The 17,445-nt window shown below is 41.3% G+C and overlaps 1 protein-coding gene across 1 annotated transcript; it reads right to left on the reverse strand.

Moving 5' to 3' along the window:
• Window positions 1–1,164: 1,164 nt before the first annotated feature.
• On the reverse strand, window positions 1,165–16,985 carry slc12a8 (solute carrier family 12 member 8). The gene is made up of 14 exons (XM_079169850.1): window positions 16,831–16,985; window positions 16,022–16,162; window positions 15,791–15,937; window positions 14,134–14,325; window positions 13,795–14,026; window positions 8,355–8,468; window positions 7,911–7,998; window positions 7,279–7,366; window positions 6,449–6,595; window positions 3,515–4,139; window positions 3,310–3,407; window positions 3,098–3,215; window positions 1,912–1,972; window positions 1,165–1,637 (listed from the first exon to the last, which is right to left on the reverse strand). Exons 2-14 carry the CDS (start codon window positions 16,154–16,156, stop codon window positions 1,469–1,471), a joined length of 2,214 nt encoding a protein of 737 aa, XP_079025976.1. The 5' UTR covers window positions 16,157–16,162; window positions 16,831–16,985; the 3' UTR covers window positions 1,165–1,468.
• Window positions 16,986–17,445: the final 460 nt, after the last annotated feature.

The following is a 17,445-nucleotide window of genomic DNA, read 5'->3' on the forward strand; positions in this document are numbered from 1 at the left end:
GACAAAAAGCACAAATAACTGTAGTTGTTTAGGCCTAGCACTAAAGAGTATTTCCACATTTCCAGCCATCACCCTTAATCTAAAACTCATATATTAAAGTTTAACCCTGTGCGCGTTCCCATTCTTCAGCCAATGTCTGCTCTGGATGGTAAGTGAGTAGTGAGTAATCTAGAGAGCAGTTGATGACGAGGAAACAAGGTACTAGTATCTTTAGGCCTACAGATATGCCTGTTTGCAGGTTGCAGAGCTGATAACATGCTGAGAGGAAGTGGTTTTCACAGCTTTGCTTGTTGAGCTACTAGAACAGTGACTCTTCCAAACCGTGCAACACAAACACGTCACTCAAATCAAATTGCCTTATATAACACAGTCTATTCTGCAAATGACTTGTTTTTCCTTCCGTTATAACGGCGCTATGAGCCGATCGGAAGCTCTTCCTCATACTCAATCAAATATTATATTCCTAAAGAGCCCCGTGCCAACAGGATGCTGTGATTTTTAATAAACGGAGGGACTCAAGTGGTTCTCATTCATGGAGAAAATGTCAATGTTGAATGATGGATTCAAACATTAATATTTTTAGTTCAGATTTAAGCTTGCATCTTTAAATATGGCACCTTTTGCATCTTTGGTACTGTGGTCCAGCATTTCAACATTTAGACAAACATTTACATTTCAGACTGTTGGTCTGTTTATTTGTACATTTTTGCTGCTTTGTTTTTGTCCTCATGTAAATCACACTGAACTGCTTTTGTTAGATATTGTGCTATACAATGACATTAAATAGAATTGATGCCATTAATATATCTTTATACAAGATAAAAACCACTAGTCAATCGTATAGATATATCTTAGAGGGAATTTATAGGCTGATGGTGCATCCTAAACTACAGTAAGTGACCTTTAACATAACATCTGTCTTATAAGACACAGCTTATTTTACCTACAGATCTTTTACCTACAGATCTTTTTGTTTTAAGTGATGTGTACATTTTCTTCTGAGTTATTCTCACTGTCTTTGAATTAGATGCCGCCAATGTATATGATCATTTCGTCATTCTTTGTTATTTCTAAATTGTTGCAAGGACATGTGTGACTAACAACTACAAAAAGCAAACTAATAACCTGGGATTCATTTCAATGATCCGTAGACACACAGAGGTAAACTAACATTTTAATGAAACCTTTGTGCCACATGTACACAAGATATTTAAGCCATATGAGCAGCATGATGTCTGGACGTCCTGGAAGTGACCCAGCAGTACAGTAATCTGACAACATTTTTGAACAAAGATTGCGATACTTCAAAAGTTAAAGCCGTAAAGTATATTTAGATATATCATAATTTTCTGAAGAAAAAAGAAGATCTGAGCCACAGTATGTGTGTGCAGAATGAGGCCCACAGGGTTTGAGGGAGGACATGGGGTTTCAAGCTGACAGCTTGATGCAGAGGCAGTATTTAAGTCAGTCAGCGGAGTGGTGGTTGCACCATCTTGTTGACCCTGATGAATGAGGATTGGTGATGGCGGTGACGAGAGGCAAAGTCAGCATTTTCCTCCGTGAGCTGCTTGGTTTTCAGCCCGACCCTGAACAGAGAGGGGGTGACTACAAACTCATCCCGAGGATATCCGTTCCTCCTAAAAGACGAAGAAATCGTACGGAGAAATGGGTTTCAGGGGACAGTGTGACATGGGAACTGAAAATCTTATCTTACATTCTATGTAATACTAGAATGAATAGATAATGACAAGTATGACAAATGACTTTAGTTTCAGTCTGTTTTATATCAATGATCTAGATAGATAAAAGTTATCTATGATGAATAATGTTTAATTGTATTATTCATCCATCACTTATTCCTATAAACTGATTGCTGATTGATCATTTTGTACCATAACAACCACACAATACCTGCAAATGCTATTCAATGTTGATTTGAGCCATGTGAAAAAGCTGAATCGAGCTGCAATACCTGCAAAAGAATCAAAAACGGACATTCATTAGCTGCAGAACACCACAACTAAAAGAAACTCCGTCGATATTTGAAGTGGCAACAGTGCACAGAAGTGTAGTAACAGAGCGGGGAGAAACACACAGCATCGCATCAACCACCTGTGGGACAAGTGTTCAACACTTGCAGATATTGTGCTCTGAAATGTAAATCAGACAGCTGAGGCACGCTGTACTGTGGGTAGTTTAATGAACAGGTGCTGGGTGTCCCATCTAGCGTTCCTAAGCCACAACAGCTGCCAGGCAAAAAGACCACAAGTGAAAGTCCCACAAATGTGCCAGAGAACATTACCAGGTCACATAACATCTGAGCAGGGGGTGACCTAATCTACGCGCTTAAAAGGGGTAAACTGCAAATCAAGAGGTCTTTAGTTGGATATAATCGGGTGATATAAATGATCTAATAACACAAAATAAATGCTGGAAGGAGTCAAGATTTAGCTCACATAAAATGGAATTACTTGCGGACCACTCCCGTTATAAAAGGACTAAAATTAAAACATGTTTATGGAATTACCTTGTAATTCTGCTACAAAAATAACACCAGGCATAAAGAACATGTTTCCTCCTTTAAACCAGTCTAGCAAATATCAAAACAGAGAATGTGTAATAAAATATGTTCATTAAAAGCATATGATTTATAAAATATAAAATGCAATGCATGAATGGTGATCAACAATTTCCTGCTTACTAAAAGGCCTTAGAAATTCCAGAAGACTCCTCTATGCGTTCACGAGAATGGACCAGATGGAGGAACAACATGAAAACACAATAGCTATAGGCACTAAGCTCAGTGCCGGCTGCAGTACAGTGTCAAAAATCTTAGTCCAAATGCATTTTATGTCCAATTTTGGCATTCCACACTGGAAAATGCTGCAGAGGTGCAGGTGGTACATGTGAAACACCTCACTCTGTCCCATGTTATGTTAATACAGCATTCCATCAACTTGGATTTTTCATTTGTAATGCAAATTCTTTTTATGTGGGGCTTTCCTGTCGGAGTCAAGACATTTGGTCACCCTGACAGGACATCACCGTGGAGCCAAGCTAAGTGCGTCTGAACAGGAAATGAACTGATGAAAATCACCTATAGGTAGTCCAGGACTTGTTTTCCCGATGTAGAAGAAGAGCAGCAAGGCAAAGACTATGTTTGCTAAGGCATAAGCCCACTGAATAACAAACATAATCACAATTGAGCTCAATGCCTGAAAGAAACAAAAAGAATCATTAGATTATGTAAATATGATCTGAAATCAAATTAGAACAAAAGTAATGTAGAGCATGAAATGTGTAGCCTACCCCGATAAGAGCGGCCCAGTGGTTGCAGAACTTTGCATGCAATGAATCCTGCATGGGTTTGATCTCAAAGCTCTGGTGCTCGACTTTACCTCCAACACCTGAGGGAGCCAATTGAAGGGTCAGGTTACAAAAAAAAACCAACTAACTTCTATGATCTCTTGTCCGGTCTACTCTCGTCTAGTGTTGGATGGTTGGAGCTGATCACCTGCGCTGTGATTGTCAGCAGATGAATCCTGCTCAGCCTGGTTTATTTTTGAACAGCATTCGACTTGTGGTTCTTCTCCAGCCGTGGGCTCCGTGCCTCCACACTGCACCTCAGCTTCCTCTCCTGAGAACATATTGCTGTTCAGGTCCAAACCAAAGCTGTCCATCAGCTTCTGCTTAGGAGTGACATTGGCCTTCGGGCCCTCGTACTGACTGCTCAGCTCTTGCATGTAGGAGGTCTTCTCGGCCCCTGCGTCAACATTTGACACAGGGGGAAAGATCTGGTCCATGTCCTTGGTGAACTCCAACAGAGTGCCTTTACCCTGCGGGCTCTCGCCTCCACTGCCATAGCTCGGAGGATTGGCCTCAATCAGAGGCCTAGAGCTCTGCCTGGATGACCCACGCTGGTTTCTTTTGACCGGGACGAGGGTCTCCCTCTTCTCTTTAGCCTGCAGCTGGAGGGTCTTGGCCACACTGAAGAAGGAGTAGTCGATGAAGCTATAGGTGAGCAGGAAGTTTATGGTGACGATGGGGGCCAGCACATTGACCTGACCGATGAAGATGAAGGCCATGGTAAGAAGGCTGGTCAGAAAGATAGCTGCCACTGGAGTCTTGTTTGGGCCTCTCTATTAAAGAGGGAGAGATAGTGTCACAATATTGCTGTCTTGTAAAAAAAACTAAATATCCAAAACTGGTGATTTTTAATTTCATCCGATATAAACGTAACTAATTAACCATTGGGAAAATACATTGTCACAAAGCTGAAATCAGACCTGTTTTTGATTAACTCACGACAAGTTGATGTTTTGGAGATACTTAGTACCACTGTTGTGTGAAACCTATATATAAAAAATGCATAAAGTCAACACAGTGAGGCTGGGACAAAGAAGATTGTCCCATTGTCCTGTAGCTTTGCAACCTTTTACCCAAATAAAAACTGTCACGTATGGACACGAAGGAGACACAGAGCTATCGACGGGGAGAGATGAAATAAAACTAAACTTAAAGTTATATTCGTGCAGTATAAAAACCAAACCAGGAGAAAGTTAGCAATTATGTTAACATGTGGTTTGCTAACCAGCTTGCTTTCACTGCCCAGGTCCTGTCACACAGTTTAAGGAGCACTGCTGTGTGCCTGGCGGGCCTCCAGAGCACACAGCGGAGCTGGGCCCTGCCCGTCGCCCTTCCTGCGTTTGTTCTGAAGCTTTGATTTGGGCCAAGATGTCTAGGGCCTCATTCCAGCCCGCTGAGAGAGGTCAGACACTGCTGCTGGGGTGGACGGGGTCAGGACGTCGACGTGACTGTTTGTGTGCGTGTGTGTGCAGTTGTGTAGCAGCAGTGAGTCGTAACTCTCTGCTGTAACGCAGTCAGTCAAGTCACTTCTGTGAAGTGAAGTCCGCGCTCTATAGTTAGGCAGTCGTGTCACTGTTTCCTGTTGAGTCCACCCACCGCACCGCCATGTGCATCCAGACTACACACACTTATTAGCAGCCAGATCCATTACTTAAGTTCAAGTACTAATACTGCACTGTTAAAATACTCCAGTACAAGCAAAAGTCCTGCATTGAAAATGTAGGAGTATGTAAGTGCAATCAGATGTAATTCATGTATTAAAAGTAATTGCTGCAGATAAAATACTATTACTCATGCATTAATGTAAAATCATGTTTTTTGATTCTGATTTACATTTGGTTGAGGTGAAGCTAATTTTGGACTACTTTCTACAGTACTAATGAGTATTTCCATTATAGATTAACCTGCTGGTTATTTTCTTCATCACTTCATTGATTCAAAATTGTTACAAATAAAAAAAATCCTGACAAGCTGGAACCATCAAATGCTGTGGTGTTTTTGTGTGAAAAAGTATTCAATGATTATTAAAATAGACATTTGTATATGTTTTGTGTGTAAAGAATTCCTATTTTTTAAAGTAGCTAAAACTGTCAAATAATTGTAGTAGAGTCAAAAGTACAATATTTCCATCAGAATTGTAGTAGAGTAGAGGTAGTAAGTGGCATGAGAATAAAATACTCAAGTACTGTCAAGTATGTCAAATTTGTACCCATGTAGAGTACTTGAGTAAATGTACATTCCACCACTAAATATTAGGTCAGAATATAAATCACTGCAGGTAATCAGAGACAATATTACTATTACAAACTTCACATGACTTATGTCAATATTTACCTAACAGTTGTTTAGTTGCTGGCCAATTGTATTGTTTTTCTTCTTACTCAAATCATTTCGTGGCTGCCGTTTTTATGTATAAAAGTACATACATGTAAAAAAAAAAGTACATTTATGTAAATGCAGTCAGCATTTACTAATGTGTAAGACTTGGTGTTATAATTTTAACTAACTCAAAGTACTAGCGTTTCACTGAGCTTTTGACGGGTTCACAATAGTTCGACAGTCTCGATCAACAGAAGTAGATGTTGCTCAGTTGTCATGGAGACCGAGTTGTCGACAGCTCAGAAGCCATTTATGATATAATCCAAAGTACTTTAAAGAACTTCTCATCCATGATGGATTAAAAGTTGAGCATCCAAGTTCAGCAAAATACAGTTGAAAACACTACAAAAAGCCAGTAAGTGCACCGATAGCGATTGTTTGGCCAAATGAATATTCATAAACTGAATAACTTTTATATCGTTTAAAAAAAAAACATGCAGGAATAAATCTTTCATAAGTTTCACAGCATGCTTCTAGGTCCTACTTATTTGGATCGTGTCTTTACTGCCATCACATGAAGAGCTTCTAATGTTTACCATCATAGGAAGGTATTATTTCATTTGGGTTGAGAGCAAATGACCATTCTGCATTCTGGTGCATAAACACACACCCTCACCACATACTCTATTAACAGTATACTGAAAAATATGAGCTAGATTCACAATGTGCAGACATCCCTCCCTTCATGGCTCCGTGCACCCACCCCTCTTCCCAGGAAGGCCAGCGCGGGGATGACCCTCTCCTGGGCGATGCACTGGAGGATCCTGGGTGCTCCGTACAGGCCGCCCATGCAGGAAGCCAGGGAGGAGATGTAGAGGCCCAGCAGAAAGAGGAAGCCCACCAAGGAGACCTGGAGGAAGAGGGAAAACAAACACAGGGTGGAAGAGGATGGGGTGTGGTTGAGCGCACACAACAGCTACACCCAGTTCAGTTCCGCTGCAGCCAGCACCTTATAAAAACAATGGGAACTAACCACTGATGGAAGTCAAGGAATCTTTTGAAAAGAGTCGATGATTGGTTAAAGCAAACTCAAATATATTAATATGAGCGCGAGTTTGGCAGTAATACGACAGTATTTGTACACTCTAGTACACAATGTCATATACAGTACAGGTCTGACCGTTGACCACTGAGTGCTGTGGAGCTGTACACAAATATCAATTGTGGGATACACTTGGTTTTGAATAACGCTTTGAAGCAGTATTATGGAAAAGTACACATCAAATGAATTAAGTGGACTGTGAGTTAGTATTTTTCTGACATGGGACACACGTGTCTCTGAACAGACAGTAGTTTTCATATACTTAAACCTGAGAATGATATAATTTAGGAATATTTCTAGTTGCATTAAAAAAAAAAAAAATCAGCAATGGTTCCTACATCTCAAGACTGAGAACCGACAGGCAGTCAGAACCTGAACTAACCACACCACGTCAACAAAGTGAGCCATGATGGGGAATCCCCTCAAATCAACCCTTTCTGTTGAGAGGGCCGCTCTAACAGGGCAGGATGGAAACAGAGACGGGAGTTTACCTTTTCTGCTATCAAGAAGTCATAGTGCAGAGCTTCTCTGGTGCAGATGGCCCCCAGAAGGAAGACAAAGACCAGATACAGGAACCACCTGTGGGTCACCAACAGCACACCACACAGGATTATTACCAACTGCTGCTTTATCACTATTAATAGGGGAATGTGTCACCATAGTTCCACAAGTGAGTGTCTGATGGGGCCATGCAGGTAATGTTTCTTTTCTGCAATGAAGGTGGAAAAGGTTGCGCTTCTGATAGACGATACCACAAAATGATCTGAGGGAACCACAAAAGTCAAATCAAAACATTTGGAAAGTACTATTTTGGATGATTCATACCTTGAGGGAGAGACCCCAAATAATTATATTTGAAAACTATCTTTGTAGCATGACATGTAGTTAGATAGGACTTTGTAAGATAATAATTACATTTTTGACATGTTGGTACAACAACCTAATTTTACAAGTGTGCTCAGTCTGTATGATCTTATAGTTTCCGTGTGTGCTGTCTTTATTGTACTTATACTGTAGTTGTCGCCATGTGTACTGTATTGTGTAGTGTTACCATGTGGTGTTTTCTCATTTTACAATATTGTTGAGTGTGTGTGTGTGTGTGTTTGCTGGGTTATCGTCATACGAAGTGAAGACAGCTGCCAGCGTTCCCACAGGGATGTTGTGTTCAGGCCGCTGAAGGTCTGAGCTCATGTTGAAGCCTGCCATAACCCCTACACACACACACACACACACACACACACACACACACACACACACACACACACACACACACACACACACACACACACACACACACACACACACACACACACACACACACACACACACACACACACACACACGAAAAATGTACACAACATGCTGTACAATACAACATTTAGTTTTACACTACATATGTAGCTGCAAGAAAAGAAAAGGAGGGCTGGAGTGTTGACGGTTAACCTCAAAAAGGGCAGATAAGATGCTCTTAATTCGTACTGCACATGTGCCCTGCAAACTAAGAGTGTTAGATGTGTTTTTTCCAGACAACATTAGATCCAAAAAGAGACGATGGGGGCCACCTCACCTGTAGCAGCAGGGAAGAAGACCCCAAAGACCGTGAAGAAGGTTTCTCCCGGGGTGTAATCTGGCATCGTGTTGCTGCTGAGCAGCCCGGCTGAATAACCAATGAAACCATTTTCTGAGAGAGGAGACAACAACAACACAAAAACACATTCATTCTGAACCTTATGCCAGGATTACCAGCATTTTTTCAATGAGTAAATCAGTTTTGCTTCAGGAAAAAGTTATAAAATCAAGTTCTACTCCAAAGGCTATAATGCTCGACTGCAGGCTGTTTGCTGAGTTTTTGTACCACATTTCCTGGAGATGTTGAGACTGACTGGATATGTAAACACATCAAGTCTGCACCAGAGGACTTTTTTCCTTGGAAATACCTCCAGTACCAGACACCTATATAGGCTTAAAACATTGCATCAGTTATAGAGGTTTTCATTCTTAAAAAAAAAAAGTAACAATACTAATGGCTAAAGGATGCTGGTGGCCAAAATGACCTAAATAAAAGTAGGAGACTGCAGTCTAACGTCATGATAGCCAGTTCAGTCTAGGTCCGTTTGTTGAACGTGCAGGGGGAGAGATTGTTCTGCATTGGTGAAGGGCCTTTTAAACAACACAGTCTGAAGGACAGGCCTATGCTATAACACCGGACATTTCACCCCCCCCCCCCCCCTTGGTTATCTTGCGATGGGAAAGAATGTGTTCTCTCAGATTAATGACATGTTTATCCAAAAGGAAGTCACCACCCTTTTCAGAAGCTCGGCAGCCTCCAAGTTTGAGCAAGGAATGAGAGTGAGCGAGAGAGGGAGACAGTGTGAGAGACAAGCGAGAGAGTGAGTGAGGATACGATTTTTTTTCTTCTTCTGCTTTTGACAAAAGCCTAAACCACGAAGGCTGGATTGACAAGTTACTCCAAAGTACGTTCTCCAGGATGGGAACTTAGGGAGGCTGAACATCAAAACTGACATCAAATTGGATTAGGTGCCCAAACTTTCGTTCACTCTGTGACGCTGCGAGACCGCCCTCTGTCCAAACAATCAGACTATAACAGAACCAGGACAGTCAGTGTCCATGTCGGCACCATGGGCTCCCCAGCCATATTAAAACATACCCTCCAGCATCCAACCATGCCTCACTCTCTGTGCTCAACTGAAAACTTTTTCTATGAACACTACTTGGATACACTGCCTGAGTATTTGATCTGTGAACACTTTTGTGCAAGTTTTCCATACTCTGGTGGAATTGATTGGGAGCCCCGAGGCAAAAATTTGCTGTTAAGCCCAATTGTCTTTCAAGTACAAGTGCACACAGCGGACTGTATTTTGGACAGCGAGCCAGAAACAGTTTTATTTGTATGCAAGTTACAATACAAACATTATACCTGCTGAACAGCGGCATGTTAAAAGTGTAATTGTGGGCACGTTAGCATGCAGATGTTAACATGGAGCTCAAAGCACTGCTGTGCAGCCTGACTGATGCAAGCATGGTTGTAAACTCAGTCTCGAGTAAAAACCATCATCAAGCTACAGTGGTTAGTTATACGATGGATGATTCTTAATGATTCTTAAAGTGAAGTGGGTAGACCTTAATATGTAAAACAAAATCCCTCTGCTTTATGGAGACCTACAGAGCAAATCATATTTTAGATAAAGATGTGGTATTCCAGTGTTGTATTGTCTGAAGAACAAGTGTATCGGCAGAGTGGGGTTCCTTTCTGAACTCAGCATTCCTCTGATGCAGACTGGAATGTGTAGTCAGATTACATGAGGGTCTGAGGCCTCTCCCCTAGTCTGACTGACCTCTTACTCTCCCACACTAACCAGTATGAACTGCAGGGCAGGGCAGGCTGTGATGTTACAGAGGTGGGGAAGGTCCCACTGGGATGATTGAGAACTATATGTTAAGAGTGTGGATCACAGGAAGAGATGATGTAGCGGTCTCTGGAGCAGCAGGCCTCAGATCTCAGTTCCGGCCTTCCCTCTTTGTCATTTTCCAAAAATGTGGGTGAGTCTGGTTAACACCCTAAACCCCAGACCCAAGCTGCACATTATGGCGTCCTGTTCTGTGGGGAATAGGCTTGTATTAAAAAAGGGATTGTGTAGGAGTGTCAGATTGTTTTTTATCTGTGCACCACAACCAGAAGGTTTTGCGGTTGAATTGTTTGGTTGAAGAGATAATATGCTGGCAGTGTTACTGACCAAACTAAATCATTTACTACACAAAGACATGAAGTCCTCCCATCAGGGAAGATAAAGCACCATTCTGAGCTATCTTACATGTTGCAGCTATGCAGATTTGAAATGATACGTTTCACAGTAATGCAGGAAGGACATGTCACAATCAGTCACTTAACAGATCCTTAAGGCTGGGGAAATGAGGAAGCTACGTGCTTCTACAGGTGAGAGTTCATCTACAGATTTAAAAACAACCTAAATGCTTCTACTCTTAATGCTAACACAGAGTCGTCAGCAGCGCAATGTAAACATTAAGATAGTGGCTGAGAGTGTGTTTTGACAGAATAAGGCAGAGGTCAACTAGATAAATAGATCACAAATTCCAAAACCTTTTGGATTTTAACTGTAGATGCGCTTTACAATAAACTTTACTGTTTGATTTGAACCAAAAACCCCAGTAATTCAGTCTTACCCTTCAAATATCTTTGTTGTTGAGGTTCAAACGCCACTGAAACTACATCATAGTCAGGAGAATCTAATCACTGAAACCTAGCACAATAAAACAAATAATAATAATAATTATTAATAAAACACATACTGATTGTTGCATATTCATCCTTGCAATAAATAGAAAATGAATTAGACTAGGACAACTAACGATAGTTTTCTTAATTTTTGTGTAGTTTGTAATAAAAAACACCGAAAGAATTTCAGTTTACAATGAATATATATAAAACAGAGACAAGTGCTCAAGTTAAAGAAGATGGAACAAAATAATGTATCGCCTTTTGGCGTGAAAAATACTTGAAACCATTAATATATTAATTGACAAATCATTAACTCAAAATGTTGCCATTTCAGATCATGAATACTAACAGTTCAATGTCCTGTTTTGTATTAAACACCAAGCAAACCGACAGAAAGCCAATATCCCATTATAGCTTCCATATAGTAGGCTATGTCACTTGGCTGACCTGACTTAATTACCTATGGTAGTTTCCGAAAGTGTACATAGGGGATGTCATATCAAACCATGTCCACGTTTTTTTGCCGGTGGCGCCTTTCCTTCAGGATGTGCCTCGCCGTTCACTCAGTGCAGGCTAATCTGGGCTGTTTCAACAAGCTAGTGGACCTGCTGGTTCTCCGCCAACCATGAGGTCACCACCACAACACACACAGAAGCTCTTAATTGAAAAAACCTGGAGTAGCCATTATGGGTGGTTCTCCAACAATTCTTCAGACCTGCAAAGTGGCCTCTGCCAACTGTAATATGAAGAAGGTTGGGAGTGGTGGACAAGTACAGGTTAGGGTAAGGTGCAATTGGAGTCGGTTTGTTTTTTTTGAAAGTGAGGCGGGAGAAGTTTTAAAGCTTAATCTTGCAAAAAACTAGCCACAGCTGGACACAGGCACTATGAGTTCCTGCTGGTTTGCTGGGGGGAAAAAAAGCAAAAAATAGGACATGATGTGATCTACTGAATATGCATTTCTTATAGTGTACATGTTAAATGGTTTTTTTTTCTGTTTATGCAAGATGTAAGGTATTTTGTCCCTTTTATGTCCTGTTCACATAAAGACTGGAACACTTTTCACCTCCCACTGGACAGGACGTCGACAATCAGTGAGAACAGGAAATGTGGGGAAGGACTTCCTGACTGCCAGCAAAAGAATACAATCTACTCAAAAACTGCAACAATTCCTCACCACAAAATTAAAAAAAATAGAAAAAATCTTCTCAGTAAACACACGGCCAGCCTCAGACTTGGCTTAAGCCACGAGAAAACAGCATTTTACAGAAGTTTATAACTAACCTTACTCGACCATGAGGGCAAAGAAAAAAGAAACTAACAAAAATTGGTAAAATTTGTATCAAAAAAGTTGTTAGTCCGACACCAGCCTCATCGTGGAGAGGTGGAGATCGAGCCCGAGTAGAATGCGAGAGCAATGCTGACAATAATAAGTAGTACTACAGCTACATCTACTGGCCTGATCAGGTCACAGATATTCACCACTCAAGTCTGTAGTTACCAAACCGTCTCAGTCCACTTTGGAGGTCAGACTAAAATTTCACACACCCCTCCCCTTCATTTTTAATCAAGCAGTAACAATGGTGTGGAATCTACGAACAAAAGAAGCTCAGGTACACGCAGGTTTAGCAAGTGTAACGCTTCACTCAGATATGCATTTTCATGTGATGGATTTTAATGATGAGTATGCTGCTTTTCTTTTCTTCAACATTCTGGTCATCTTGTGGTATTCATCTCATTTAGATTTTCTGAATAAATCTTGCTAACCTGAATGTTCATAGCCTTTGGTATTATGGTATTGGAGCACTGTTGTTCATTAATCGTTTCCTAAAAAAACAATCCACTTTGTTAGTTACCCTTTTTACATTTGGTTATGGCAGGAAAAGCACAGGTGGAACTAATAATGTTAACGAGGGCTGCAGTCCAGCATTTACTGCAATGCATTGCAGCAATTTATTGGTTACACCTGTGTTCGACAAGTCAAATTGTGGGTTGTGTCGAAGTTGACTGTCATACTCCAAAATTCTGGCTAGTGTAGTCACGCTTCAAAAACCTCAAAGTGGTGTTCATTTGTGAAGATTATGTTGCAGAACAATACATGTAGGCATCATAAACTTGTGTTTGCCACAGATTCCAAAATACAATGTAAAAATCCCGATGGCTTTTTGTCGAGGGGACCAGTGCGAAGCGTTTACAGAACGTCTGTGAAACGAATTATTTCCGGAGAGTTCACATCTTTACACTTTGTAGTTCACCTGGTTTCAGACAGCAGAAATTTTACAGGACGTTGTTTTTCTAACGTTCACAGAATGTTTGAGGAAAGTTGTTTTATTAATGTTTACAGAGTGCTTATTGGATCGCCAGGCGTTGTTTTAAGAATTTTCGTGGGACGTTGTTTATCCTGTCATTCATGAGAAATTCGCGGGACGTTGTTTTACCAACATTCACAGAATGTCTGAACCGGATTGTTGCAACGTTTCCAGAGAGTTCCCATTTTTATTATTTGTAGTTTACCCGGTTTCCACACAAAGCAGCAGAAATGACTGACTATGCGGCCAGTGCTTATATTTTATGTCAGCTCTCAACCCAAAAACGTATCCTCTCAATATAGTTTGTCCATCTTATGGAGGCAGCAGTGAACCGTTCTCTGCAACTTCTTCCAACTCCTGGCGGTGGATCTGCAGTATCAATCGGTCTCTCCAAGGCAGTCCCAACCCTTCATAAATAGTACATTCATGACCAAAAGCCCTACCTGGATCGAGGTGCGTGAAGGTGCCAATGACAAAGTCCAGCGTGGAGACAGCCAGCACAGCCAGCAGCAGCAGCTGGAGTCGGACAATCCACTTTACACCGGCCAGGTTGATTCCAAGCAGTGCCAGCAGCACCGCTGCAGACATGCCGCGCACCGCCCACTGGCTCTGCAGGCCGAGCAGCCCCGCCACCGACTCTGAGAAACCTGTGATGTACATGGCTCCAGCTACGCACTGGAAGGTGGGAGGCAGCATGAGAGGGGAGACAACAGAAGAAAATGTAAACGCAACGCGTGGATCGTCCACTGAAGTCTAACTGAGAGTCTGGATTTGTTGCTCACCTGTCCGAACACATAAAGCAGGCCCACTGTGCCCCCGACCCTGCCACCCAGGACGATGGAGATCATGGAGTAGATTCCTCCACTCCCCACACCGCAGTGATCACACACTCCAATCCCCGACATCACCGTCACTAAAGCAACCAGCACAACCAAGGAGACGAGGAACATCCCGAGCAGCACGCCTGTGTTCCCCTGGATGATGACGGGAGACGAGATGACACAAAATACTTAATCTCCTATGCAACTGTGTGAACATCGGCAGCATGTAACTCATCTGAAGCTGTAAATTGCATATTTTATTATGATGTACAGCTTGTACTATACTGTCCGCTTATATGCTTAGTATGTATTTCACTGCATACGTTTTACATCCTGTATGCATGCTTATATATTGTTCTCCAATATTTATTCTGTTATATGTCTGCATGTTTTTCTTGTCTCATACCTTAAAGAAATAGTCCACCTTTTGGTTTAACTATACACTCCTGTGTTCAAACCATTGGCTAATGTGTTTAAAGGTTTTTTACTTGCTTCGAAGCCCCATAATTATATTCTATTTGGTGAAATCAGGCCCATTAAACCAGAGAAAACATACACCGTTTTAAACAAGTGATAAGGAAGAAAGATGCTTCTCACTTTCACTCAAGAAACCCCGTCTCCCACATGGCAAACTATGTTTTAGCTGTCAAGTTATACCCAAACGAATTTAGCAATTAAGATCACAGGGTCTTTGTAGCCGTGTCCTGTGATGACACATGCCCATTAAATTGTTTGGGAGCAACTGACAGGGTGACACATGCTTAGTGATGGTTGCAGATAAAAATGAAAAGCTTCAACAGAACTTGAAAGAGATTGTGTTGCGTGAAGCACACCAGCCATGACCAGACATGTGGCTATAAAAAGGGAAAATAAACATAATATAAAGTAATTTCTGTGTCATTAATTTGCAAAGTCATAGAACCAGTCATGCATGTTTTACATCATCCATATATAAAGCACCAGTTTGCAAACGGTGTATCACAAATGATATAGGCCATGTCGGCTCATACATGGTCCGCTTTATAATGACAACCGAGTCTCAATGATAGAGAGTTTGCTTTATTGGTGAGTCGGTGGGTTGTGTGCATAGACTGTGGTTTGTGTGCATAGAGTGTGGGTTGTGTGCATAGACTGTGGGTTGTGTGCCGATGGGAACATCCAACACCCAAACATTGTAAATTCTGATTAGGAAATGCAAAAATAAATCTCTGTTAGCGCGGGCAATCACTTTGGGAAGACAATATAACAAAAGCGTGAAGTAAAGGAGGAAATCGGAGGAGCTGTGGTTGCTCCAAACAAAGTAAGTGAAACCTCAGGCCAAAGATTTTTACAGCATTTAGCTGACCAAGACGATCTCCATCACTAGATAAAGCTCTAGGAACAATAACCTTCAGCATGCGTTGACACAAATAGGTGTTTTGTTGTATAAGGTTTTGATTAAGATTTAGATTGGTTTAAATCTTTAAGGTCTGTTATTTTTTCTCATTCAAAAATATATTTCTTCTTTTGTTTTTCTTCTATATTAATGCACATTAAGACAAATGCAAACATAGTAAACCTGCAGTCTTTCCGTCAGTGTCACTGATGTGAAAGAGAAAGCAACACAGTGCATACTGACCACCAGGTAGCCGGTGCGTAAGAATAGCACCACACCAAAGATGTTGATCATGCAGGTGGTGAAAACTCCATCCCAGGTACCAAAGAGCACCGGCTCCCACACAAACAGTTTGATCCTCCACCAGGGCTGGCGAGACTGCGGGAAGCCCTGATCAAAAGACACACAACAGTTTAAAGTACTGGCTGGTACAAGTCATCATCACACCTTCATTTTGAGGAGCAAACAGCGTACCTGTGCATCTTCATGAAACAAATCATGGACACGTGTGGTCGTGTCGGTGTCAGCAACTCTCCCCTTCAACAGTGCTGCCACGTCTCCCTTTTGGTCACAGGTGTGCACAGTCCAACCAATTGGCAAAGTTTCCATTCCAACCTACAAATGTAAACAGTAGTGTTACACTTCCACAGGTGGGCCTATTTGCTCAGAGTTGATCATAGATTGAATGTAAAAAGCAACATGAAGAAATTCAGTTTAGCATTTGAAAATCATCAGCAAGTGGCCACATTTCAGGTAGGATTAGATGAGTTTGTGTTGATACTGACAGTTTTGGTTCCGCCTATCCCGGTTAATAAACAGCAACAGGTGCAGCACGAGGACACCCGGATGCAGCAGGGTGCGCTCCTAACGCTGCGGCTGCACCGACGTCATAATGAGCCGGGTTACTGACGCTAACAATAAATCAGTCGAGGCAGGCAGCATACACTAATTAGCATCAAACAACATTATACCGATTTTTACAATTGTTTTACATAATTATTTAGCTATAAATCAACTCTTTCGTCACTCTCCTGTTGGAAACTAGTTTGCCAAACCTAATTAACAAACTTTTCAATTTGATGTTTCCAGGTGGCAAAAGTAAATATGCTCCAGTAACACCTCTGACTTAATGACATCCACTCTTAAATGAGGCAATAAGCAAAACGGCACCTTAATTAAATTAGTATTGTATTATTTTTTTTTATTCCTGAATCAACAAAACAAATTGGCAAAAAAAGGTGCCGAGCAGGCTAAACTCAACAGTAAGCGAACGTTAAACCTACCTTTCACAGAGTCCCGTGTCATTCCATGTTGAGAATTAAAATAAATAAAGATGAATAGTCAGCAATGAAAAGAACAAATCAGATCATTATGCCTCAAAATGACTCCAGTCAGCATGAACAACACTCCCGGTTCCTCCCGCTGTTGACAGCATGTGTTGCGAAAACGTCCGCAGGTAGCACACAACCATCCAGGGTGTGTTGCTGCTTTGCTCCAGAATCCCGTGTTAGCTTTGGCAAGCCCTTCGGTATCATGACTAATCATTAAAGCTGAGAAATGCACGTACCACTCTTATCTTTTTATTTGTGGAATTATTTCCCAAAAACTTGATGGGACTCCAGCTTTTGGGAAAGAAGGTTGTATTTTGGGCCATAAGGCTGTTTGTAGGCCTAGGATGTTTTCTGACTATCCCTGCTATTCTACAATCACGAATAACAGACAACAAATCCTGAACGTATATTTGTGGATTAAAAACGATATAAAATGTGTCTAAAAAGTGTAGCTGAGTGATAGAAATGTTTTTGTTCTAGCATACCTGGGGATTTGACTTTATAATCCAGTCTCTAGTTCCACCTTCTATGTGAGGATTTGCTGCTTTTTCTCTGTCACATCTAAAA

This window comes from Pholis gunnellus (assembly GCF_910591455.1).
Source record: "Pholis gunnellus genome assembly, chromosome: 12".
Classification (NCBI taxonomy): Eukaryota; Metazoa; Chordata; class Actinopteri; order Perciformes; family Pholidae; genus Pholis; species Pholis gunnellus.

Bases quoted from the DNA above. Each gene is read 5' to 3' on its own strand.
- slc12a8 (XM_079169850.1), bottom strand. From the start codon at position 16,156: ATGGAAACTTTGCCAATTGGTTGGACTGTGCACACCTGTGACCAAAAG. The intron at 14,326-15,790 runs GTCAGTATGCAC...GTCATCATCCAG, and splicing joins TACGCACCGGCTACCTGGTG to GGGAACACAGGCGTGCTGCT. The intron at 7,999-8,354 runs GTGAGGTGGCCC...GTGTGTGTGTAG, and splicing joins CTTCTTCCCTGCTGCTACAG to GGGTTATGGCAGGCTTCAAC.